The sequence below is a fragment of the Bactrocera neohumeralis genome, unplaced genomic scaffold (genome assembly GCF_024586455.1).
Source record: "Bactrocera neohumeralis isolate Rockhampton unplaced genomic scaffold, APGP_CSIRO_Bneo_wtdbg2-racon-allhic-juicebox.fasta_v2 cluster09, whole genome shotgun sequence".
NCBI classification, from domain to species: domain Eukaryota; kingdom Metazoa; phylum Arthropoda; class Insecta; order Diptera; family Tephritidae; genus Bactrocera; species Bactrocera neohumeralis.
This window is the reverse complement of record NW_026089622.1, coordinates 4,825,198-4,846,336: the sequence shown is the minus strand read 5'-3', so window position 1 is coordinate 4,846,336 and position 21,139 is coordinate 4,825,198. Positions and strand designations below refer to the sequence as shown.

General features: G+C 37.5%; 1 protein-coding gene across 1 annotated transcript; it reads right to left on the bottom strand.

Annotated features, from left to right (window-relative positions):
- Window positions 1-16,601: 16,601 nt before the first annotated feature.
- Window positions 16,602-17,619, bottom strand: LOC126764414 (uncharacterized). Its single transcript, XM_050482103.1, has 7 exons — window positions 17,586-17,619; window positions 17,437-17,487; window positions 17,300-17,371; window positions 17,034-17,224; window positions 16,814-16,967; window positions 16,650-16,756; window positions 16,602-16,607 (listed from the first exon to the last, which is right to left on the bottom strand). The coding sequence occupies exons 1-7, from the start codon at window positions 17,617-17,619 to the stop codon at window positions 16,602-16,604; spliced, it is 615 nt and encodes a 204-aa protein (XP_050338060.1).
- Between the last annotated feature and the right edge of the window lie 3,520 nt (window positions 17,620-21,139).

Genomic DNA, 21,139 nt, shown 5'->3' with positions numbered 1-21,139 from the left:
GCAAACAAAAAAAAGATTTAATAAACAACCGGGCCCGAATTTAATAAACAAACCCACAAACAACACTCCCAAGAACCCCGTAAGCAGCTGAAATAAGGAAGGAGGAACTTGTGACAAAAGGGGCATATACATACATACGTTAACCCCAAAACCAAGTGAGCGTATTAATTTCACTTTTAATTTAGTATATGCACATGCATACATGTTTTAAGTTACGGGTTTCCTGTATAAAACCTAACGAAAAATCAGTATCCAAACTGTTTTAATTTACGGCTGTATTATACGGTAAATACAAAATTACCGCAGTTTAATGAAGTACATATGTACACTATACATATGTACATGCTCAATATTACTGCATATACACATATAAGTATCCCTAAATTCAAGTATATCTCTGTACTTTCCTCAAAAAAGGTTTAATAATCCAACAAAATATGAATTCAAAATTCTAAGTACTAACAAAACTTTTCAAGCAATACCCCTTATGTTTAATCAGAACAATAAGCAGGATTGCATAAATCAAAATATTAACTAAAATACGAAAAGAAAAACCAAAAACAAACATATATGCAAAATTTCGTACTTTTATATATGTTCATAATATAGACCAAATATATTAACAAAGTACATACGGGAGCATACCTGCAGATTAACAATTCCTTTTCGCGCTCTCCTTCTATTGCAAAAAATATAGAAGCGTACCTTACGGGGCATCTCGACAAGATAAAATCTATGTCTTGCGAACTGTCAAATCTATTGCTATTGCCAATTGCCAAATCTGTATGTGGGCATTTGTTATCATAAGATAATCATTTGCGCAAAGGCGTAGGGTAGGTAGGTTCGAGCTGATGTAGCGCATGCTTTGAGCTCTTGAAAAATTTATTTTATCATTTGCGAAGGTAGCATTTGGGTAGGTAGCTGATGTAGCGCATGTTTTGAGCCCTTGAACTGTTTAAATCTTTTATGTGGAAAATAAAAAAAGGATAAAGTTCCTTTTTTTTACAAATGTATTTCTGGGAAAAATGAAATAATAACAAAGGATAAAGATCCTTTTTTTTTACAAATGTATATTTCTGGGAAAAATAAGATAATAAGAAAAAGATCATTTTTTTATAAACGTATTTCTGGGAAAAATAAGAACTCATATTTTTGGACTACTATGCCATAATTGTGGCATACATTTTATATACCAATTAAAATAATAAATTTAAAATGAGCAATGATATTTTGATTTTTGCTAGTATAAGTTTTTTAAATTTAAGATTTCGCTTATTCCCAATCCAATTTGCATAATTTTTCTGTAAATTAACAATATTAAACTAAATATCAATTTTTTGAAAAAATATTATTTTGAAAATGTACTTTATTTTTATAATATAACACAACAACACAACGTTTTAATACTCGCTCTTCTAATTTTCATATTACCGAAATGAAAATGCCGTCGGCATATGTGCAAATGGGATATGTTGCCTCTTCGAAATTTTCATAGAAATGAAAACTGCGCTGTCAAACTGCTGAAGAGACAGCTTATAGCTTACGATATATGTATGGCATACGAACTAGTTTGCGATATATTGTAAGATATAAGCAATGTGGAGTCTCCACAGGCAATAGGCACGGCAATAGATTTGACAGTTCGCAAGACATAGATTTTATCCTGTCGAGATGCCCCGTTATGATTACATACGGCATACAATCTGCCACTTTCTGTATATACCCTACTTTGGGTAATATTAAACTATTAAATTTTAAGTAGTTATTTTACTAAAAAGTAAAGTCAAAGTTAGCGCATAACTAAACGCTGCTAAATTTATTTAAATTTAAAACTCAAACATACAAAGAGCTCGGGTAGACAACAATTATTAATGTGAAAAATATATATACATATATTCAAGCTTACGTACATATACATACATATATAAAATATGTCCATATATTAAAACATACATATACACATATCTTTTCAAAGTCCGAATTGGCAAATATCCGGCAATACCCCTTGTTCTTTGGTAAACAAAAACAAGCAGGATTGCGTACAAAAAGCGTATTGATCTCTCTAACGTGCACTCAAAGTGTAAACACAATGGCTACGACAGACTGCAAACTACATCTGTCAAATATTAAAATACTCACGTTCTTTTGGGCAGTGTTATTTTGACAGCTGCACGACTACACGACTGCAGGCCGACAGTTGTCGTTCTCGCTAACTTCAATATCCTCCTATTTTTGCCAACGACAGTACGACGACAGTAGAGTTGACAGTAGAATGGAAGATAGAAAGAGGAGGTAGAGTGGTGATGCCACTAATATGTAAAATGTAAAATTATTCACAGCTCTAACAAACTTGATGTTATTTTACAAATAAAAGCATAAAATAGCTATATTATAGCTCTATTATATCATTTGTAATAACAAGTGATAATTTAAAGCAAAAATATTTACCTATTTACTTATTTTTTGCATAAAAAATTTCACTTTGAACAAAATATTAAAATTTCATTGAAGTGAAAGGTATTAGTATGGCCACAACGAAATTGTGTACATGCAAAATGGACAACTGCGTTGTTTTGTGTACATGCCGGCCATTGTGTTGTTGTTGCTTTTCAAAATGTACATGTAGTAAGATCTGTCGTAGCCATTGTGTTTACACTTTCAATGGCTTAGATAACCACACTCATAAACACACAAACAATTCGTGCGTACGTATGTAAATAGCGCATTGATCTCCTCAGCGAGCTCTCAATTGCACAAAACATAAGCACTAACATACATACATACAAGTCCAAGTATTAGGGTGTACCTAAATACTAACAATATAATAAATTAAAAGTGCGGATATTTTCAAACTTAAAACTAAAATAAAATAAATAAATAATATTATTTTGCAAAAATGGTTAATAACGACACTAATCAAAGTACACCTGCGGTAGCTACACGCCCAAAACAGGTTGCTAAATTCATTTCACAAAGTGACAGTTTAACAAGATACTGCACTAGATTTGCCTCTTCACCGATTCAAGAAAACTCTGAATCGTTATTAGAAATAAAAGGTCAAAATCTTAAAAATTTCTGGACTCGGCTACAAGCGGATCATGACGCCATAATAGAATCTGACGATTCAGACCTACCACAAAATTTGAAACAATCGGCTTACGCAATATATGAAAACTGCTTAGACCAATATGAAGAAACGAAAGCAATGATCTCCGATCAATTAAAGCTAATAAAAGCAATTGCACCTACTCCCCACAGTAGAGTAGAGCTGCCACAAATGCAACAATATCAAGAGGCAAGTTGAGGCATCCACCTCGAGGTGCCCACATGTGACACAGAAACCTTTTACGGAGGCTATGAAGAATGGCCGTCCTTCCGGGACATGTTCACGGCCGTGTACTTAAACCAACCTCAATTATCACATGCGCAAAAATTGTATCACCTCAGATACAAAACTAAAGGTCAAGCAGGCGAAATAGTCCAACAGTTCGCATTAAATGACGACAATTTCAATTTCGCTTGGGAAGCTCTAAAAGCTAGATATGAAAACCACAGAATACTGGTCGATAAGCAAGTAACGACACTAATGAACTTGCCAAAAATCAAGAAAAGAACAAGTGTAGAATTCATCAAACTAGAATTCACTGTTTCAAATTGTTTGTCGATTCTATCGACACTAAATATTCCCACAGACAGCTGGGACCCAATTCTGGTAAACATTTGCACCGCCGCATTACCAGAAAAGTCGTTACTTCTATGGGAGCAATCGCTCTCATCACGAAAAAGGTGCCCAACGTGGCAACAAATGAAACATTTTCTCACCACCCAATATGAAATTGCGGAAAGGTTAGAAGAAAAAATAATCAAAACAAAGATCATTAAACACGACCAAAATAGAAGCTTCAATAGACCCCAAGCTAGAAGCAACAAAAATTTAAGCAAAAGCTTTCACAAAACGCACTCGTTCATATCCGAACAGAAAAAACACACGTCATGCGAACTATGCACAAGAGGCCATAAGCTTAAAACTTGCGAGAAGTTTAAAAAATTCAATATTAACGAAAGGAACAACTTTGTCAGATCCAAAAGACTCTGTACAGACTGCTTGTCCCATACACACAATCTTAAAAATTGCAAAAGCAAATATAATTGCTTCTATTGTCACAAAAGACACAACTCAATGCTTCATTGCAGCAGATATTATATCCCACCCCAAAGAAGCGCTTATTCACAAAAAACCACGGGTTTAATTGCAAAAGCAAATCCCGAAACCCAAAATTCAAAAAATTGCCAAGAGACACCATGTTGCTCAAAGGCACAAAAAGCTCAAACGCTGCACATCCAAACACAAAGTGGACTAGTTACAGAAGCAGTTAACACCATTCCATCTCAAGTTGAGGACAAATACTAGGTCAGATTCCCTCTGACAACCTCATATAAAAATACAAATATATGTTCGTAACTTTTCGACCCCGCAGCATGGCTTTCGCCAATAATGATACAAAAATCCTGCTTAAAAAATCTCAAGCTATGTAGCGCGGTACTAAACTTCAAATTAGTGCATACGCACTTAAACATAAAATATAACAAAAATGTCTCAAAAAGTAAAAAAAAAATCGACACTTTTCATACAATATTGCTCCACAGAGGCTTAAATTTTCAAATATGTAAATAAAATTTCAAAAGCAAGTCAAGGGATCACCATACTCCCAATGCGATACAGTGACGCACCTACACTTACAAAAAGGTAAAGGTCGCTCTTATCGCATCTATCCAAGCGCTCCTCATATGGGTGGGTTATGGGAATCAGCTATACAAAGCATAATTATAAAAAATTATCTACTCCACGAATCGAAGCCGTTCTCTATTCACGGCACATCCCTCACAAGATCCCTCTAATTTCATAGTCCTAATCGAGGGCTAAGGAGTACCCATTCTGGCCCTATAGGAGCCAGACGTGGAGATACTATCCTTCATAAGCCGATTTATACATACAGAAAAAGCAAGTACTAAATGATCCACAAAATAACTATCAAAGAAACAACCGCTTTATATAATAACTACGAAAAGCAGTTACAAACTCGTAAATGCGCAATAGACAGTTTCTTTTCGTATGAACGTAAAATAAAATACGTACTAAAATATTTTTGAAACCAAAGCCATTTTCAGCATTTATGGCAGTACGCCGATATACATTCCATCGCATATACATACACAATACTAGGCAAAATATTCGCCTAGGGGGCCCAGGATGTTTAAATGAGTTAAGCATCCACCCACTTTAAAAAACTGAAAAACTGGCGCACCTTAATTAGACAGCTTAATTCACCACAGCTGATGACAATACATCACACCACAATTGAGAACATCACCACACCCAGCAAGCGGTCACCACATGAAGACATCGCTTGCCGCTAAACTAACAAAAGGGATTGGGACGTTTCGATTTCCCACTGCGGCGCGTAAACACTACTTTCGTTTTAACCTTACCGCCATATACCTCGCTGTTAGCAGCTTTCGTTCGTCATACGAAATTCGCCAGAACTCTACGTCATCCAACAACAATCTCGCACTGGGATAATTTAAGCACCACGGTTCCAATTCTGTTTCGATATATTGAGAATTGTATCGTATTTTAAGTTTATCAAACATTAAAGTTAATTGTACACAAAATTACTGGCGCATTTTCATTTGTATGCTTAATAGCGGGTGTAAGTGAGTTGTGCATACCCTACCCAATGGGAAGTTAATCACAAGCGTAGCCAGGTCCTTCTCCACCTGGTCCTTCCAACGGAGTGAAGGTCTTCCTCTTCCTCTGCTTCCCCCGGCGGGTACAGCGTCGAATACTTTCAGAGCTGGAGTGTTTTCGTCCATTCGGACAACATGACCTAGCCAGCGTAGCCGCTGTTTTTCAATTCGCTGAACTATGTCAATGTCATCGTATATCTCGTACAGCTCATCGTTCCATCGAATGCGATAATCGCCGTGGCCAACGCGCAAAGGACCATAAATCTTTCGCAGAACTTTTCTCTCGAAAACTCGCAACGTCGACTCATCACTTGTTGACATCGTCCAAGCCTCTGCATCATATAGCAGGACGGGAATTATGAGCGACTTATAGAGTTTGGCTTTTGTTCGTCGAGAGAGGACTTTGCTTTTCAATTGCCTACTCAGTCCGAAGTAGCACCTGTTGGCAAGAGTTATCCTGCGTTGGATTTCTAGGCTGATATTGTTGATGGTGCTTACGCTGGTTCCAAGATTGACGAAATTATCGACAACTTCGAAGTTATGACTGTCAACAGTGACGTGAGTGACAAGTCGCGAGTGCGACGAATGTTTGTTTGATGAGAGGAGATATTTCGTCTTGCCCTCGTTCACTGCCAGACCCATTTCTTTTGCTTTCTTGTCCAGTCTGGAGAAAGCAGAACTAACGGCGCGGGTGTTAAGGCCGATGAAATCAATATCATCGGCATACGCCAGCAGCTGTACACTCTTATAAAAGATGGTACCTTCTCTATTTAGTTCTGCAGCTCGAACTATTTTCTCCAGAAGGAGGTTGAAGAAATCGCACGATAGAGAATCACCTTGTCTGAAACCTCGTTTGGTATCGAACGGCTCGGAGAGGTCCTTCCCGATTCTGACGGAGCTTTCCGTGTTACTCAACGTCAGTTTACACAGCCGTATTAGTTTTGCGGGGATACCAAATTCAGACATCGCGGCATAAAGGCAGCTCCTTTTCGTGCTGTCGAAAGCAGCTCTGAAATCGACGAAGAGGTGGTGTGTGTCGATTCTTCTTTCACGGGTCTTTTCCAAGATTTGGCGCATGGTGAATATCTGGTCGGTTGTTGATTTTCCAGGTCTGAAGCCACACCGATAAGGTCCAATCAGTTTGTTGACGGTGGGCTTCAATCTTTCACACAATACGCTCGATAGAACCTTATATGCGATGTTGAGGAGGCTAATCCCACGGTAGTTGGCGCAGATTGTGGGGTCTTCTTTTTATGGATTGGGCATAGCACACTTAAATTCCAATCGTTGGGCATGCTTTCGTCCGACCATATTTTACAAAGAAGCTGATGCATGCTATTTATCAGTTCTTCGCCGCCGTGTTTGAATAGCTCGGCCGGCAATCCGTCGGCCCCTGCCGCCTTGTTGTTTTTCAGGCGGGCAATTGCTATTCGAACTTCTTCATGGTCGGGTAATGGAACGTCTGCTCCATCGTCATCGATTGGGGAATCGGGTTCTCCTCTCCTGGTTTTGTGCATTCACTGCCATTCAGCAGGCTGGAGAAGTGTTCTCTCCATAATCTAAGTATGCTCTGGGCATCGGTGACTAGATCACCTTCGGATGTTCTACAAGAGTATGCTCCGGTCTTGAAATCTTCTGTAAGCCGCCGCATTTTTTCGTAGAATTTTCGAGCATTACCCCTGTCGGCCAGCTCTTCGTACTCACGCATTTCGGCCTCCTTCTTTTTCTGTCTACAAATACGTCTCGTTTCCCTCTTCAACTCTCGGTATCTACGTACGTGTTGTGGTCGAGCGTAACGTTGCGAGGTAGGCAGCCTGTTTTCTCTCCGCTGCGAGACGGCACTCCTCGTCGTACCAGCTGTTCTTTTGCACTTTCCGAAAACCAATGGTTTCGGTTGCAGCTGTACGTAAGGAGTTTGAAATGCCGTCCCACAGTTCCCTTATACCGAGTTGTTGACGAGTGCTCTCAGAGAGCAAGAGTGTAAGCCGAGAAGAAAATCGTTCGGCTGTCTGTTGAGAATCATTTGGGGATGTTTCGTCGTGGAGGCTGATGTTGCTAGAAGAAAATTTAACACCAGAAAACTTCTTGATCATTCCTTAAGCGTTTTTTTGCATGAAGTTTTTGCTTTTCTTAAGAGCTGGAAACCCACCTTGACAAATTGAAATCTTTTCAACAAAATTCAGTATTTTTTATATTATTTGGCTTTATTTAATTGTAAAAAACATATTTCCTTAAGGGGTCAGTAGGGTAATCATTTTTCAAATTTTTTTTTTTGTTTGCAATTTCTGTTCCCTTATACCCTTAGAATTAATGTAGAAACCCACTTTACCATTGGAAGGTTTCAAAAAAGGCCCAAAAATAATATACCACTCGCAACTGTGAGGTCTCAATGGAGCACCTGTCGTCCAACAGGGGGAATAGATCACGCGAGAACAAGCTGCATGACGATACCGAGGGTGTTTTGTACGGAACAGGCATAGCCGATGAGAGGTATGTCAATTTTTCAACGTTTATGTCCATCTTTGTATTCTTTTTCAGTACCTCAAACTTTAAAAGCGTTTTTCTCAGAGAACATTTGTTTAAACTGGCGGACATGATTCCGGTCGAACTACTCAACTGATTTGCTTACTTTTTTTTTTTAATGTTCACAAAATGTCTGGCTATCGTCCCTAATAGATTCATAATTTTTTATAATTTATTGACAATGTTATGACAAAATATATGTTTTAAAAAACATGTGGAAAAATTAAGAAACATAAAACGTTAATTACTTTTTATTTATCAACATTTTTTCATGATTCTAATAGGGACGATAACCATTCACGTACTTTCTAAGAACAAATTGGGTTTTTGTGTTTTGTTTTGTGTGATCCAAACATGAGAAATCGTGTCCATTTCAAATCAGATCAGATGTCATCAAAAAATTTCGAAAAAAGTTGTTTATACACTTCACGATATACCTCATGATATGTGAAAAAAGTTCTATTGTAGAATAAAAAGTTCTGTGAAAAAAATTGCAAAATACCCTACTGATCCATTAAACTAATTGTTAAAATTAATTAATAATTAGTTTTATAAATACGGGTTAATAATGTAGACTATTCTATTATTATTATAAGTACATAGGTATAGGTATAACTTTAAATAATAACAATATTAAATTTCTTTCTATAACTTTTGGCCCTTGCTACTACTTTGAGCTCTTTGTAAGTTTCTGCAATCTTTTCTGAATTTTCTTGTTTCATACACACATCCAAAAACCATCCTGATCCTTTGCGATCTCACCCAAAACAACGCCGCCGATAAATACTATAGGGTACTCTTGCTCTTGCAAGATTGCAGATTGCAAAAATCCTATACCGAAATATACAAGGTGGAGGATGGAATCATGTGTAGAAGTTCACGCAAGTGAGGAAAGTTCTCTGATCGCCATTCACTTGGGAGTGGCGAGAAGCGATTCTTTTACACATGGCTCAAGCAGCTCACTACTTCCGGTCTTTGACCAAGTATCCTCTGGGTAGCCTAAGAACATCCGCGAGCTAAAGTGAGAAGGCGAAACATCCCCTATATAGGGTTGTGCGCTGGCTTTGGGACCCGCCACGTAAAAAGCTCACCCCAATGAAAAACCAACAGCAGCCTCGGTTGAGAGACCCCCCTTTTGATGACGACCCTGGCAAACGAAATAAGGACTACGAATTAAGGGCATGCACCTGGAATGTCCGGTCTCTTAATTGGGAAGGTGCCGCTGCCCAGCTGGTTGATGTCCTCGAAAAAACAAAGGCTGATATCACCGCCGTCCAAGAAATGCGATGGACGGGACAAGGACAGAGACGAGTAGGTCCTTGTGACATTTACTACAGTGGCCATATAAGGAGTGCAAGTTTGGTGTTGGATTCGTGGTGACTGCGGTGAATGAACGTCTAGCCACAATCCGCATCAAAGCGAGGTTCTTCAACATATCGCTGATCTGCGCCCACGCCCCGACGGAAGAGAAGGACGATGTGACCAAAGATGCCTTCTATGAGTGCTTGGAGCGCGCTTATGAAGGCTGTCCCCGCCACGATGTCAAAATCGTGCTTGGCGACTTTAACGCCAGGGTGGGCAAAGAAGGTATATTTGGCACTACGGTCGGTAAATTCAGCCTCCACGACGAGCCATCCCCAAATGGGTTGAGGCTGATTGACTTCGTCGGGGTCCGAAATAAGGTTATCTGTGGTACTAGATTCCAGCATAAGAAGATTCATCAAGATACCTGGCTGTCTCCGGATCGAAAAATTACCAACCAGATCGATCATGTTGTGATAGACGGAAGACACGTTTCCAGTGTTTTAGATGTGCGTGCGCTTCGAGGTCCTAACATCGACTCGGACTACTATCTTGTTGCAGCTAAGATTCGCATCCGCCTCTGTGCAGCAAAAAACGCGCGCCACCAAACACAAGGAAGGTTCGACGTCGAGAAGCTGCAATCACAACAGACAGCCGAACGATTTTCTACTCGGTTTGCACTCCTGCTCTCTGAGAGCACTCGTCAACAACTCGGTATAAGGGAACTGTGGGACGGCATTTCAAACTCCTTACGTACAGCTGCAACCGAAACCATTGGTTTTCGGAAAGTGCAAAAGAACAGCTGGTACGACGAGGAGTGCCGTGTCGCAGCGGAGGGAAAACAGGCTGCCTACCTCGCAACGTTACGATCGACAACAACACGTGCGGGATGGGATAGATACCGAGAGTTGAAGAGGGAAACGAGACGCATCTGCAGACCGAAAAAGAAAGAGGCCGAAATGCGTGAGTACGAAGAGCTTGATAAGCTGGCCGACAGGGGTAATGCTCGCAAATTCTACGAAAAAATGCGGCGGCTTACAGAAGGTTTCAAGACCGGAGCATACTCTTGTAGAACCCCCAAAGGTGATCTAGTCACTGATGCCCAGAGCATACTTAAATTATGGAGGGTACACTTCTCCAGCCTGCTGAATGGCAGTGAACGCACAACACCAGGAGAAGGAGAACCCGATTCCCCAATCGATGACGATGGAGCAGATGTTCCATTACCCGACCATGAAGAAGTTCGAATAGCAATTGCCCGCCTGAAGAACAACAAAGCGGCAGGGGCCGACGTATTGCCGGCATCAGCTTCTTTGTAAAATATGGTCGGACAAAAGCATGCCCAACAATTGGAATTTAAGTGTGCTATGCCCAATCCATAGGAAAGGTGACCCCACAATCTGCGCCAACTACCGTGGGATTAGTCTCCTCAACATCGCATATAAGGTTCTATCGAGCGTATTGTGTGAAAGATTGAAGCCCACCGTCAACAAACTGATTGGACCTTATCAGTGTGGCTTCAGACCTGGAAAATCAACAACCGACCAGATGTTCACCATGCGCCAAATCTTGGAAAAGACCCGTGAAAGAAGAATCGACACACACCACCTCTTCGTCGATTTCAAAGCTGCTTTCGACAGCACGAAAAGGAGCTGCCTTTATGCCGCGATGTCTGAATTTGGTATCCCCGCAAAACTAATACGGCTGAGTAAGCTGACGTTGAGCAACACCAAAAGCTCCGTCAGAATCGGGAAGGACCTCTCCGAGCCGTTCGATACCAAACGAGGTTTCAGACAAAGCGATTGTGATCGTGTGACGTTTTCAACCTGCTTCTGGAGAAAATAGTTCGAGCTGCAGAACTTAATAGAGAAGGTACCATCTTTTATAAGAGGGTACAGCTGCTGGCGTATGCCGATGATATTGATATCATCGGCCTTAACACCCGCGCCGTTAGTTCTGCTTTCTCCAGGCTGGACAAGGAAGCAAAACAAATGGGTCTGGCAGTGAACGAGGGCAAGACGAAATATCTTCTGTCATCAAACAAACAGTCGTCGCACTCGCACCTTGGCACTCACGTCACTGTTGACAGTCATAACTTTGAAGTCGTAGATAATTTCGTCTCTCTTGGAACCAGCGTAAACACCACCAACAACGTCAGCCTAGAAATCCAACGCAGGATAACTCTTGCCAACAGGTGCTACTTCGGACTGAGTAGGCAATTGAGAAGCAAAGTCCTCTCTCGACAAACAAAAACCAAACTCTATAAGTCACTCATAATTCCCGTCCTGCTATATGATGCAGAGGCTTGGACGATGTCAACGACTGATTGGTCGACGTTTTTGAGAGAAAAGTTCTGCGAAAGATTTATGGTCCTTTGCGCGTTGGCCACGGCGAATATCGCATTCGATGGAACGATGAGCTGTACGAGATATATGATGACATTGACATAGTTCAGCGAATTAAAAGACAGCGGCTACGCTGGCTAGGTCATGTTGTCCGAATGGACGGAAACACTCCAGCTCTGAAAGTATTCGACGCTGTACCCGCCGGGGGAAGCAGGAGGAAGAGGAAGACCTCCACTCCGTTGGAAGGACCAGGTGGAGAAGGACCCGGCTACGCTTGGAATATCCAATTGGCGCCACGTAGCGAAAAGAAGAAACGACTGGCGCGCTGTTGTTAACTCGGCTATAATCGCGTAAGCGGTGTCTACGCCAATTAAGAAGAAGAAGAAATATACAAGGGCAGAAGAGCACACATTGCAGAATCTAGTGATATTTGAACGGTCAATTTTTTGTGAATGATTATTATGCAAAACTTTTGTGAATGACTCTTTTAGCGAGTATTGTGATTGAATAAATAAAAAAATAAAACAAATTGCGAAAGATTAAGGAATTTATTTTTTAAAAATGCCACAAACTTCTGAGAAACAAAAACTTTTTAATTTTATAATTGAAGAAGCTGCTTCAAATATATTACTACATCTGGATGGTAGTTGTTTATTTCACGTTTTTAAACTTTAGAAAATCAAAAATTTGAACTTTTTAGACGACGATAGCTATTGGAAAACTATGGATGAAAGCCTTACAATTATCTTATCGAAACTTTGCGGAAATTATCAAAATTTGCCTAAGTCCTTGGAATGGAGGACTAATGTTCTTGACTATTTAGACGAAGGACGTTACCAACAAATGCTCCGAGTCTCAAGAGATCAATTTACGTTGCTATTGTCCTTGATCAAAGACAGTGCACAGTTTAACAACGCTCAATCCATTAGGCAATTTCCAATAGAACTACAGTTAGCTATAACCTTATATCGTTTAGGTTCATCGGGTGAAAGTGCGGCGATTCGGAAAGTAGCTACACTGTTTGGTGTAGAAAATGGTGAAACGCTTTACAAGATTACAAAGAGAGTATTTTCGTCTACTTTGGAGCTAAAATCTAGATATATCACTTGACCTGATACCAATGAAAGACAAGATATTGTATACTGATGGTACTTAATTGAAACTTGCAGAAGCACAAGTTGTTAACCATTCGGCTTATTTTTCAAAAAGCCGAATCTATTCCATAAAGGCACAAGTTGTATGCGATTAGCAGTTAAGGATTCGGCATGTAGTAGCGGGACACTTTGGTAGTGTACACGATGCTCACATGTTTCGTACTAGTACTCTCCCCACTTAGGAAGGCTCACTTTTTTCTTCTTCTCAATGGCTAGCTGGAGATTCTGCTTATCCATTGCTGACCTTTCTTATCACGCCATTTCGATCAAATTCACAACAAATGGACTAATCAAAGCGTAAAACTTTCAACTTGCGTCATACAGATGTCGCGTGAGGATTGAACATTGCTTTTGGATTTTAAAAGCCACTTTGGCAGCCTCAAAGAACTAAGAATACGTATTCAGGACAAAAAAAGTCATATTCTATGTTCTTTATCGTTTGCTGTATATTGCATAACATCTGCCGAGCTACTTCTAACGATATTGAATACATAGACAATATAGTTGTCGATAAGGTATAAGGTATACCAACTCTATTTTTGATATAACTATTTATATAAGTTCATACTTACGAAACCTATAGAAATAATCTAACTGCCATAAATAATCATAAATAAATACAAATGTAATTTAGTATATTTAATTGTTTTTATTTTCATATTTTTTTTTTTCATTTTCGTACATAGCCACTCTTTCTTTCAATTCTAATTCTAACATCTTGCATTTTTCATCAATCATTTTCATCAACTCTATGTCTAATTTTTTTAACTCAATATCTAACTTATCAAATTCTAGCTCCTTCGCTTCCATAGCAATTTTTTCTGCTTGGATAGCCGCCAATTGTCCAACGGATGATTTCGGAGGCTGAATTGACCGTTGGTATGTTGATACTGGTGTGGAGATTGGTGCGATCGAAGGTGCGGCATTTGATGGCGCAGCAGGTACAATTCTACTTCGAATTCTGGTGCAGCACTAACTGAACATAATTGAACCGAAGGAAGGTTACTTTCAACTAGTAACGGTTGCATGGCCGGCAACCGCTTTCCAAATATTTCCCTCAGCTGGTCGTAGTATGGACACATTTTTTGCTGAAATTAGTAAAAAAATATTTATTTACAATAAATTTAAAATATCTGTATAATACTAACCTTCGATGGTTCTGCCGTCAGCTTCGTCATGCAACCCTGCACCCGTTGACGCGAGCCAGTCATTGGCTTAACGGTACTGCGCCTTCAAATGTCGGACCTTCCTCCGCACAAGATCCCATGAGACATCCAACTGCGTTTTTTGTAAAAATCGTTTATAAAACAATTGCGCAGTTGGAGCTTGAAATAATAGAAAACCGAATTAAATCAGAAATTCAAAAAAAAACGTATAAACTAACCTCAACTTCCGCCACTTCCTCTTGTTTGGCTGCTGCCTTTTCCTCTTCGCTGGGGGCGCAACTTCAGTATTCATTCTTATTTGGAAACTGTAAAAACTCCTTAAAATTTAAATAGAAATTACAAAATCTATTTAAAACTTACCTTCCTCAACAATTTAACGACGTAATATGTATGTCTTTATGTAAAATTACAGGTAAATCGGGGTTGCATTTATATTTTTGCGTGACACTGCACGCAAATAAACATGGGTTTTGGTCTGACATATTTTACAGCCATTGCAAATAATTTTCTGCGTGTGTTTGTTGTTGTGCCGGTGCACCAAGAGGAAATATCTGCAATTCTTGCACCGTACAAGGGTTTTGCAAGAGCAAGAGTATACCCCTCATATCTTTTCGTTGTAAAGGATTTTCAAGGTGCATTTTTAATTTCTGTAAGTTTGAATATTTTTTATTTTTTTCTCTATTACATGTTTTAATTTGCAATAACTTACTGCTAATATATCCACACGCGCACGATATGCTTGTACAATTACAGTCATATATCGATATCGCCCGTTTTTATGGTGTTAAACACTAACCCAGCGATTCCTTGTCTTTTAACGTTTATTAAATGCTCTTGGAATAGCGCCTCAAAACCTTTATCACACAAACATGTAGTAAAGAAAAAGTATTATATTAGTAAAATTCGTTAGTTGAATACTATTGGTGGTTGGCGTTGATTCCAACGCTACGCACTGTTCCATTCCGATGTCATAGGATATAAAACAAAGTTTCTCTTTCATCGTGCACAGTTTCAAAGGCAGGGGTTTGATTAAATGTAGAAGCACCAAACAGCAGCAACTGTAAAAAAGTTATTTCATAATCTTATTAAACTTTTTTTTTCTAACTTTATTATTAAACTAATGTATGTACTAAGCGCCACTAACCTTAAACAGATATCCTGTGATATCACGACCAGCAATGTTCAGTCGTTTTAGTTTACTTACTCCGTAACATTCTCCAGATTCTGTTATTAATTTTTCTTCTTCAAAAATTGTGTATCGTCTTTTCTCTTTTAAAACATTAAAATTTCGATAAGCTTGAAATTCGACAGTTTTTGTCTTTCTTACTTACCCCTGCAAGACGGATAGCTGCAGTGGCGTAGCTAGGGAGGGGCGGAGGGGGCCGTCGCCCCGGGCGCAACTTCTTGGGGGCGGCAAAATGGTATTTAAAAACTCCAATTCGTGCAAAAATTCCTGCAAATTGTGTCAAAAGTGTACAAGATATAAGGCAAAAATGAGTTTTTTCTACATATGGCTTTTAATAAGATGTCTTTTAAATTTACTATCAATTTCCTCAAAAACCGTATTGTGAGAATTTTGGAACTTCAGAATTAGCTTGGCGTTCCTAAATTTTATATAATTAATATCGGAGGTATTTTGTAAAAATTCACTTTTGTTCGAACCACCTCATGAAACTTGTAGGTAGGTAAATAAAGGGGGGCGGCAGAACATCCTTGGCCCTGGGCGCCCGAAGTTGTAGCTACGCCACTGGGTAGCTGTTAGCAAACGTGTAAGCGACTTGTTATTGTTCACTTTTGCATTCGGTAAAATATTTGTTACTTTTGTTCAGAGAGTGGGAAAAAAGTAACAGGTAGCTATTTAATGTTCAATGGTTATCTCGCTCTAACCAATGGCAATTATCGCATGCTGCCTTGTTCTAACAGAATACATACATTTGTTAGCAAATCTCTTCACAGTATGTTACGGGTAACAAATTCTTTTGTTAGCGCATAGCTTACCTATGTGTTATGGATAACAAAAAGTATTTGTTACCCGAATATCTGTTAGTGTTATTATTTTCGTTATCAGTTTGTTACCTATAACATATAAACATGTTAGAAGGAATAAGCAGTAACAAGATTATTTGTTACCCATTTGTTACTTCTAGCAAATTCAATTGTTTTACATAAAGTTCAGTTTTTTTATTTTTTCGCTTTATTTAATAATAAAATAAAAAAATCTAATATTTACTTAAACTAATAATTTGCCTATTATTATTACATTCGGCAGAAAAATAATACAAATTAAGCGTATTTCAGTATAAAAATTATAACTCTAAAAATTCATATTTGTAACAGTAAAATTAGAAACTTCAACTTACAACTTAAAACTAATATATATAAGTAATAATAAGAAAACTTACATATATTACTTTTGCCTTAAGTTTATGCTTTTTTTGCTTAAAACGGTTGTGGCTTAAGGCCACAAATTTCAGGAACTCCCCACAGATAGTGTTTTTATCCTTGTCATGAAATATATCTAAAATGAAACGATATAAGTTAAAGCATTCAAATATATATCAGTAAAAAAGCTTACCAAAAACTAACCCTACGCACTTTAGCTTTAGTAGGGATTCCTTCTCCTTGCGCCCCTCTAAATTGTAGTGGTACATTAGATCGTCAGAAAACATACCACCCAGTACGCCGTCCACACTGCCTTTTGCGCCCTTTGACTTCAATATTAGCCGCATCTGTACAAAAAAAAAATACAGTAAATTATATTACAATCGCACAATATTTAAAAACGAAATATTTACCATAGCATCCGTGCTTTCCTTTTGTGAAAGTTTGTCTTCCACGAAGCGCACGTGCTCTTCCGATGACATGGGCAGTTTCGAAGCGAGCTCCACGTAATGATCGTCCTCCAATTCACCAGTGATGCGGCTAATTGAATGGTGCGTCTTTGCCGCTCTGACGCGGCACTCGCGCAATAGTTTAATTTGTGCATCTAGAAAATTAAAATGTAAAAATAAAATATAAAAATTAGCTTCTGTTTTGATTTGGTAATGTAATACTGCGTTACTTACTTTGTCTTTTAGGGACTTTTCAATAGCATTGAGACGGGTCTCAATGGCATCCAGCTTCTGGATTATATCTGAAATACATAAATGTATTTTTTTAAAGCAAATACTAATATATTTTTGTATTAATACATTATACCTGCATGGCCGCCAGACGATGGTGACGGTACCACAATGTTTGATGGTTCTTCTGAAGCAGCGCAAATGAGATTATAAGATATTTTTTTAAACACTGTATCTGTAAAAAAGTATTATTAGAAAAAGCAAAATATTTATGTTCAATACAACCTCTATGGGGGCTCAACGATTGTGAGCATTCCATTTACGAATCCATTTCTTCCACAAGGTCATCGAAATTCATCCTTTGAAAAATCATAAAAAAGTTGGAACTAAAAGAAACTTTTCATCTATAGGTATGGAAAAATACTTATATTTAATATCTAACCTACCTTAATCTTAAACTACTTCATTTTCTTACAGGTGTACCTAAATATAAAATTTAATATTAAACTTATTGTTCAATTATATTTATTTAACACAAACTAAAGGATTGAAATATTTATCTGGAGAACCTCCTCTATCCGACCATACCCATTTTATTCCCGAAATCTTGCGACGGTATACTAAAGTCGACATAATTATATATGTAACAATTCCTTTCAAAATGGATTTTACATTTTGTTTAATTCTACACCCACTAGTTGCCTTTTCCAATAATGCACTCACTACCACTTTATTAAAAACAGAATGCGAATGTAATTTAGATTTAAAATGGTTTTAATTAATCACAAAATATGGGATAAATGTACAATATGAATTAATGCGAGGCGATGTATGCGCGCTCTGGATTACTGATGACTCGAATTAACGCACTCAGGATCCGTAAGTTGTATAATCGTTAACGCGGCGAGTGTGTAAGCGAAAATCTTGCAGATGAAAGTTGATGAGCGAATAGTGTTTGACGAATTGTGTAAACGAATGTGATGAATCTGCTTAGGGGACCATCCTTTATGCCGAGTGGGTTGATGTAGTGTAATGAGTTGTGTTGTGTACGAGTGTGGTGTCATCGACTATGGTAGTATTGAGCAGAGCTTTATTAGTGTCTGCCACTTTTTCCGGGTAGAGTGGATGGATGCTTAACTCATTTAAACACATTTCTTACATTTACACATATATGTATGTATATATATTTATATATAACGCACCAATTATATATTTCACTCAAATGCAGAATCTAAACACAACTTTTTGAATTAAATATATACACTATTTAACTGCATATCTTTAAAGTAAAGTTAATCATCTATAACTTACTTACCTTAATTTTTTGTAATTTGCAATATGATATTTGAATTATACAAATGCTCCAATTAATGCAATTAATATTTCTACTATCCATTTTTCTATTAGTTATTTGTTTATTATGAGCTGACGAAGTGAGGGGTCTCTAAAAATTTCCACGTGACCATACCCATGATTTCAACCCTCCTAGTTATCTGAAACCAAAAAAAAAAAAAAATATTAATCTAGAATAATGTCGCAACGGCCGGAACTACGGGAAAGTGGGAAAAATTTCTTTCACAAAATGGCGACTGCCTACAAAAAAAAGTTTTTTTGGATCACTTTTTCTAACTATTTCGAATTTTTTAAAAATATTAAAAATAAAAATTTGGGGATGGGGCTAGTTCCAACAATAGAAAAGCCTATAAAGAAGACTCTGTAAAAATTTCAAGTAAATCGGTCCAGTAGAACCTGAGAAATCGTGGGTATCGTTCCGAAAAAGTCAGTTTTGAGAAAAACGCGTTTAAAGTTTCGCGTAAAGTCTTTTGTTCGATTAGTTCTGGCCGAACCAGTTTGGATGCCGGGTCAGAAAATGCCTATATCTCCGAAAATAATTTGAATTTTGAAAAATCCTCTTGTACACATATTCTTGAAAAGTTAAACTATAAAAAAAGGTTAAAATATAAAAAAAGGTGCGTGGAGTCCCTACGCGCGGATGAAGTTATACTTCTTAGTGATATTCCAAGAAATGCATACCATTTTATATGAAAGAAAACTAGAAAAGTTGAATTCACATTTTATAAATTTATTATGCACATAAAATGAAGAATAAAGCAAAGTGTAAATGAAGGAACTTTGAGTAGAAAAAACACAAATGTGTTTCATCATTCATAATAATTTTTTTTCATTGAGTTATAAAATTCATAAGAAATAAAGAATTTTTCCAAAAATAGTCAAATTTCAACCGTTAATATCTTTTAAACGGTTGGGTTTACGAAAAAATCATAAGAGACCATATTTTGGAGCATTCAATTTCCTACAAAACCTATTAACAAGATATTTTTTCAAGTAGTTGGAAGCGAGATATAAATTTTTTTATCTGATAATAAGAAAAGATAGAAAACCGTTAGGCGGAGGTCCTTCCCGTTACAATTAAAAACTCATATTTGGAGAGGCTTTCTTAGAGGTGTCTAGGAACCAACTTTTGCGGGTACCAATTGAAAAAAAAAAAAAAAATTTTTTTTGAATCATCCTAATATGCATATTTCTAAATGTCATTAGTTTCTTTGAAGAAATGAATGATCCTGAGAAGTATAGTCTTAACTTTTCAACGGCCAACGCAGAGCGTTTCAACCAAAAGGAATTCATTCATGTAAGCGAATGATTTTCGAAGAAACATCATTTCTTATATGCCACAAGACAAAATTAGAAATGAAATTCTTAACCTCACGCTGTCAGATAAAACGAAAATACTTCGTCATCGTGGGTCGATTTCCAAAAAATGTAAATGAAGACCGTACTTCACAGGATCATTTCTGTAGTGAAGTATAGTCTTAATTTTTCAAAGACCAACGCAGGGTATTTCAACAAAAGGGCACATAAAATAGTTGAGAATTCGCAGAAATGAAAGACAAAGGAAAGAAAAAGCAGTATAACTTCAATAATGAACAAGCCTACATACATACATATGCGCAGCAGCAGCAAGGAAAGAGGTAACAATCGGCGATCCATTGTATATTTCTTTCATGCATAACCAAACCATAATTAGGACAACGCAATACAGGAGTCAATGCTGGTCGAGGTGGTAAGCGCTTCAAAAGTTACGACGAGCACGTAGGTTCGAATCCCAACAGAATTTATTTTTAATTGAATATGTCACCAACCAAAAATTGAAACATTGTTCTACCAAAACAACAACAGCATAAGCATGTCAACATTGTGTTGTTGGTATAAAAGCCGAGCTGTGCCGAAAGAAACGAACAAACGATCGCCGATTGTCACCGCTTCGCTTGCTGCTCGAACATCTTCGCAGACAAGGTTGCGTAGATTCATATTGAGCAAGGTTGTGCAACCTGAATCTATCGCAACCTTTTCCGAACTCGTATAAGAAGTACAACTTCAAAAATTCGATTTCTTTTAATTTCTAGACCAGAATACTTCCTTAATAGAAAGAAAAACTAGGAGTATTATGTATACGCATGTAAGTTATAATATTAGCCAAGTTTAAAAGTATATAAACTTTCCTAATATTTATATATTTACTGACATATGGTTTATATATAGTTTATATCTTTATACTTCGTATATTTTACACTAATAATTTTATTTATTTACTATTTCTTAATACACACACTGTTTGTACAAATGTATATGTAAGCTAAGTTGATACTAATATTTTAAATTAATTAATTAATTACGAAGTATTTGTTTTATGTAATTCAAATTTTTATAATTTAAGAACGGAATAGTGATGGAGTCCGGCTTGAAAATTTTCCTCCAAAATTCGCAAATATGTAAAAAGAATAGAAAGGACAAAATTATTTCTTTTTTTATATTTGTTA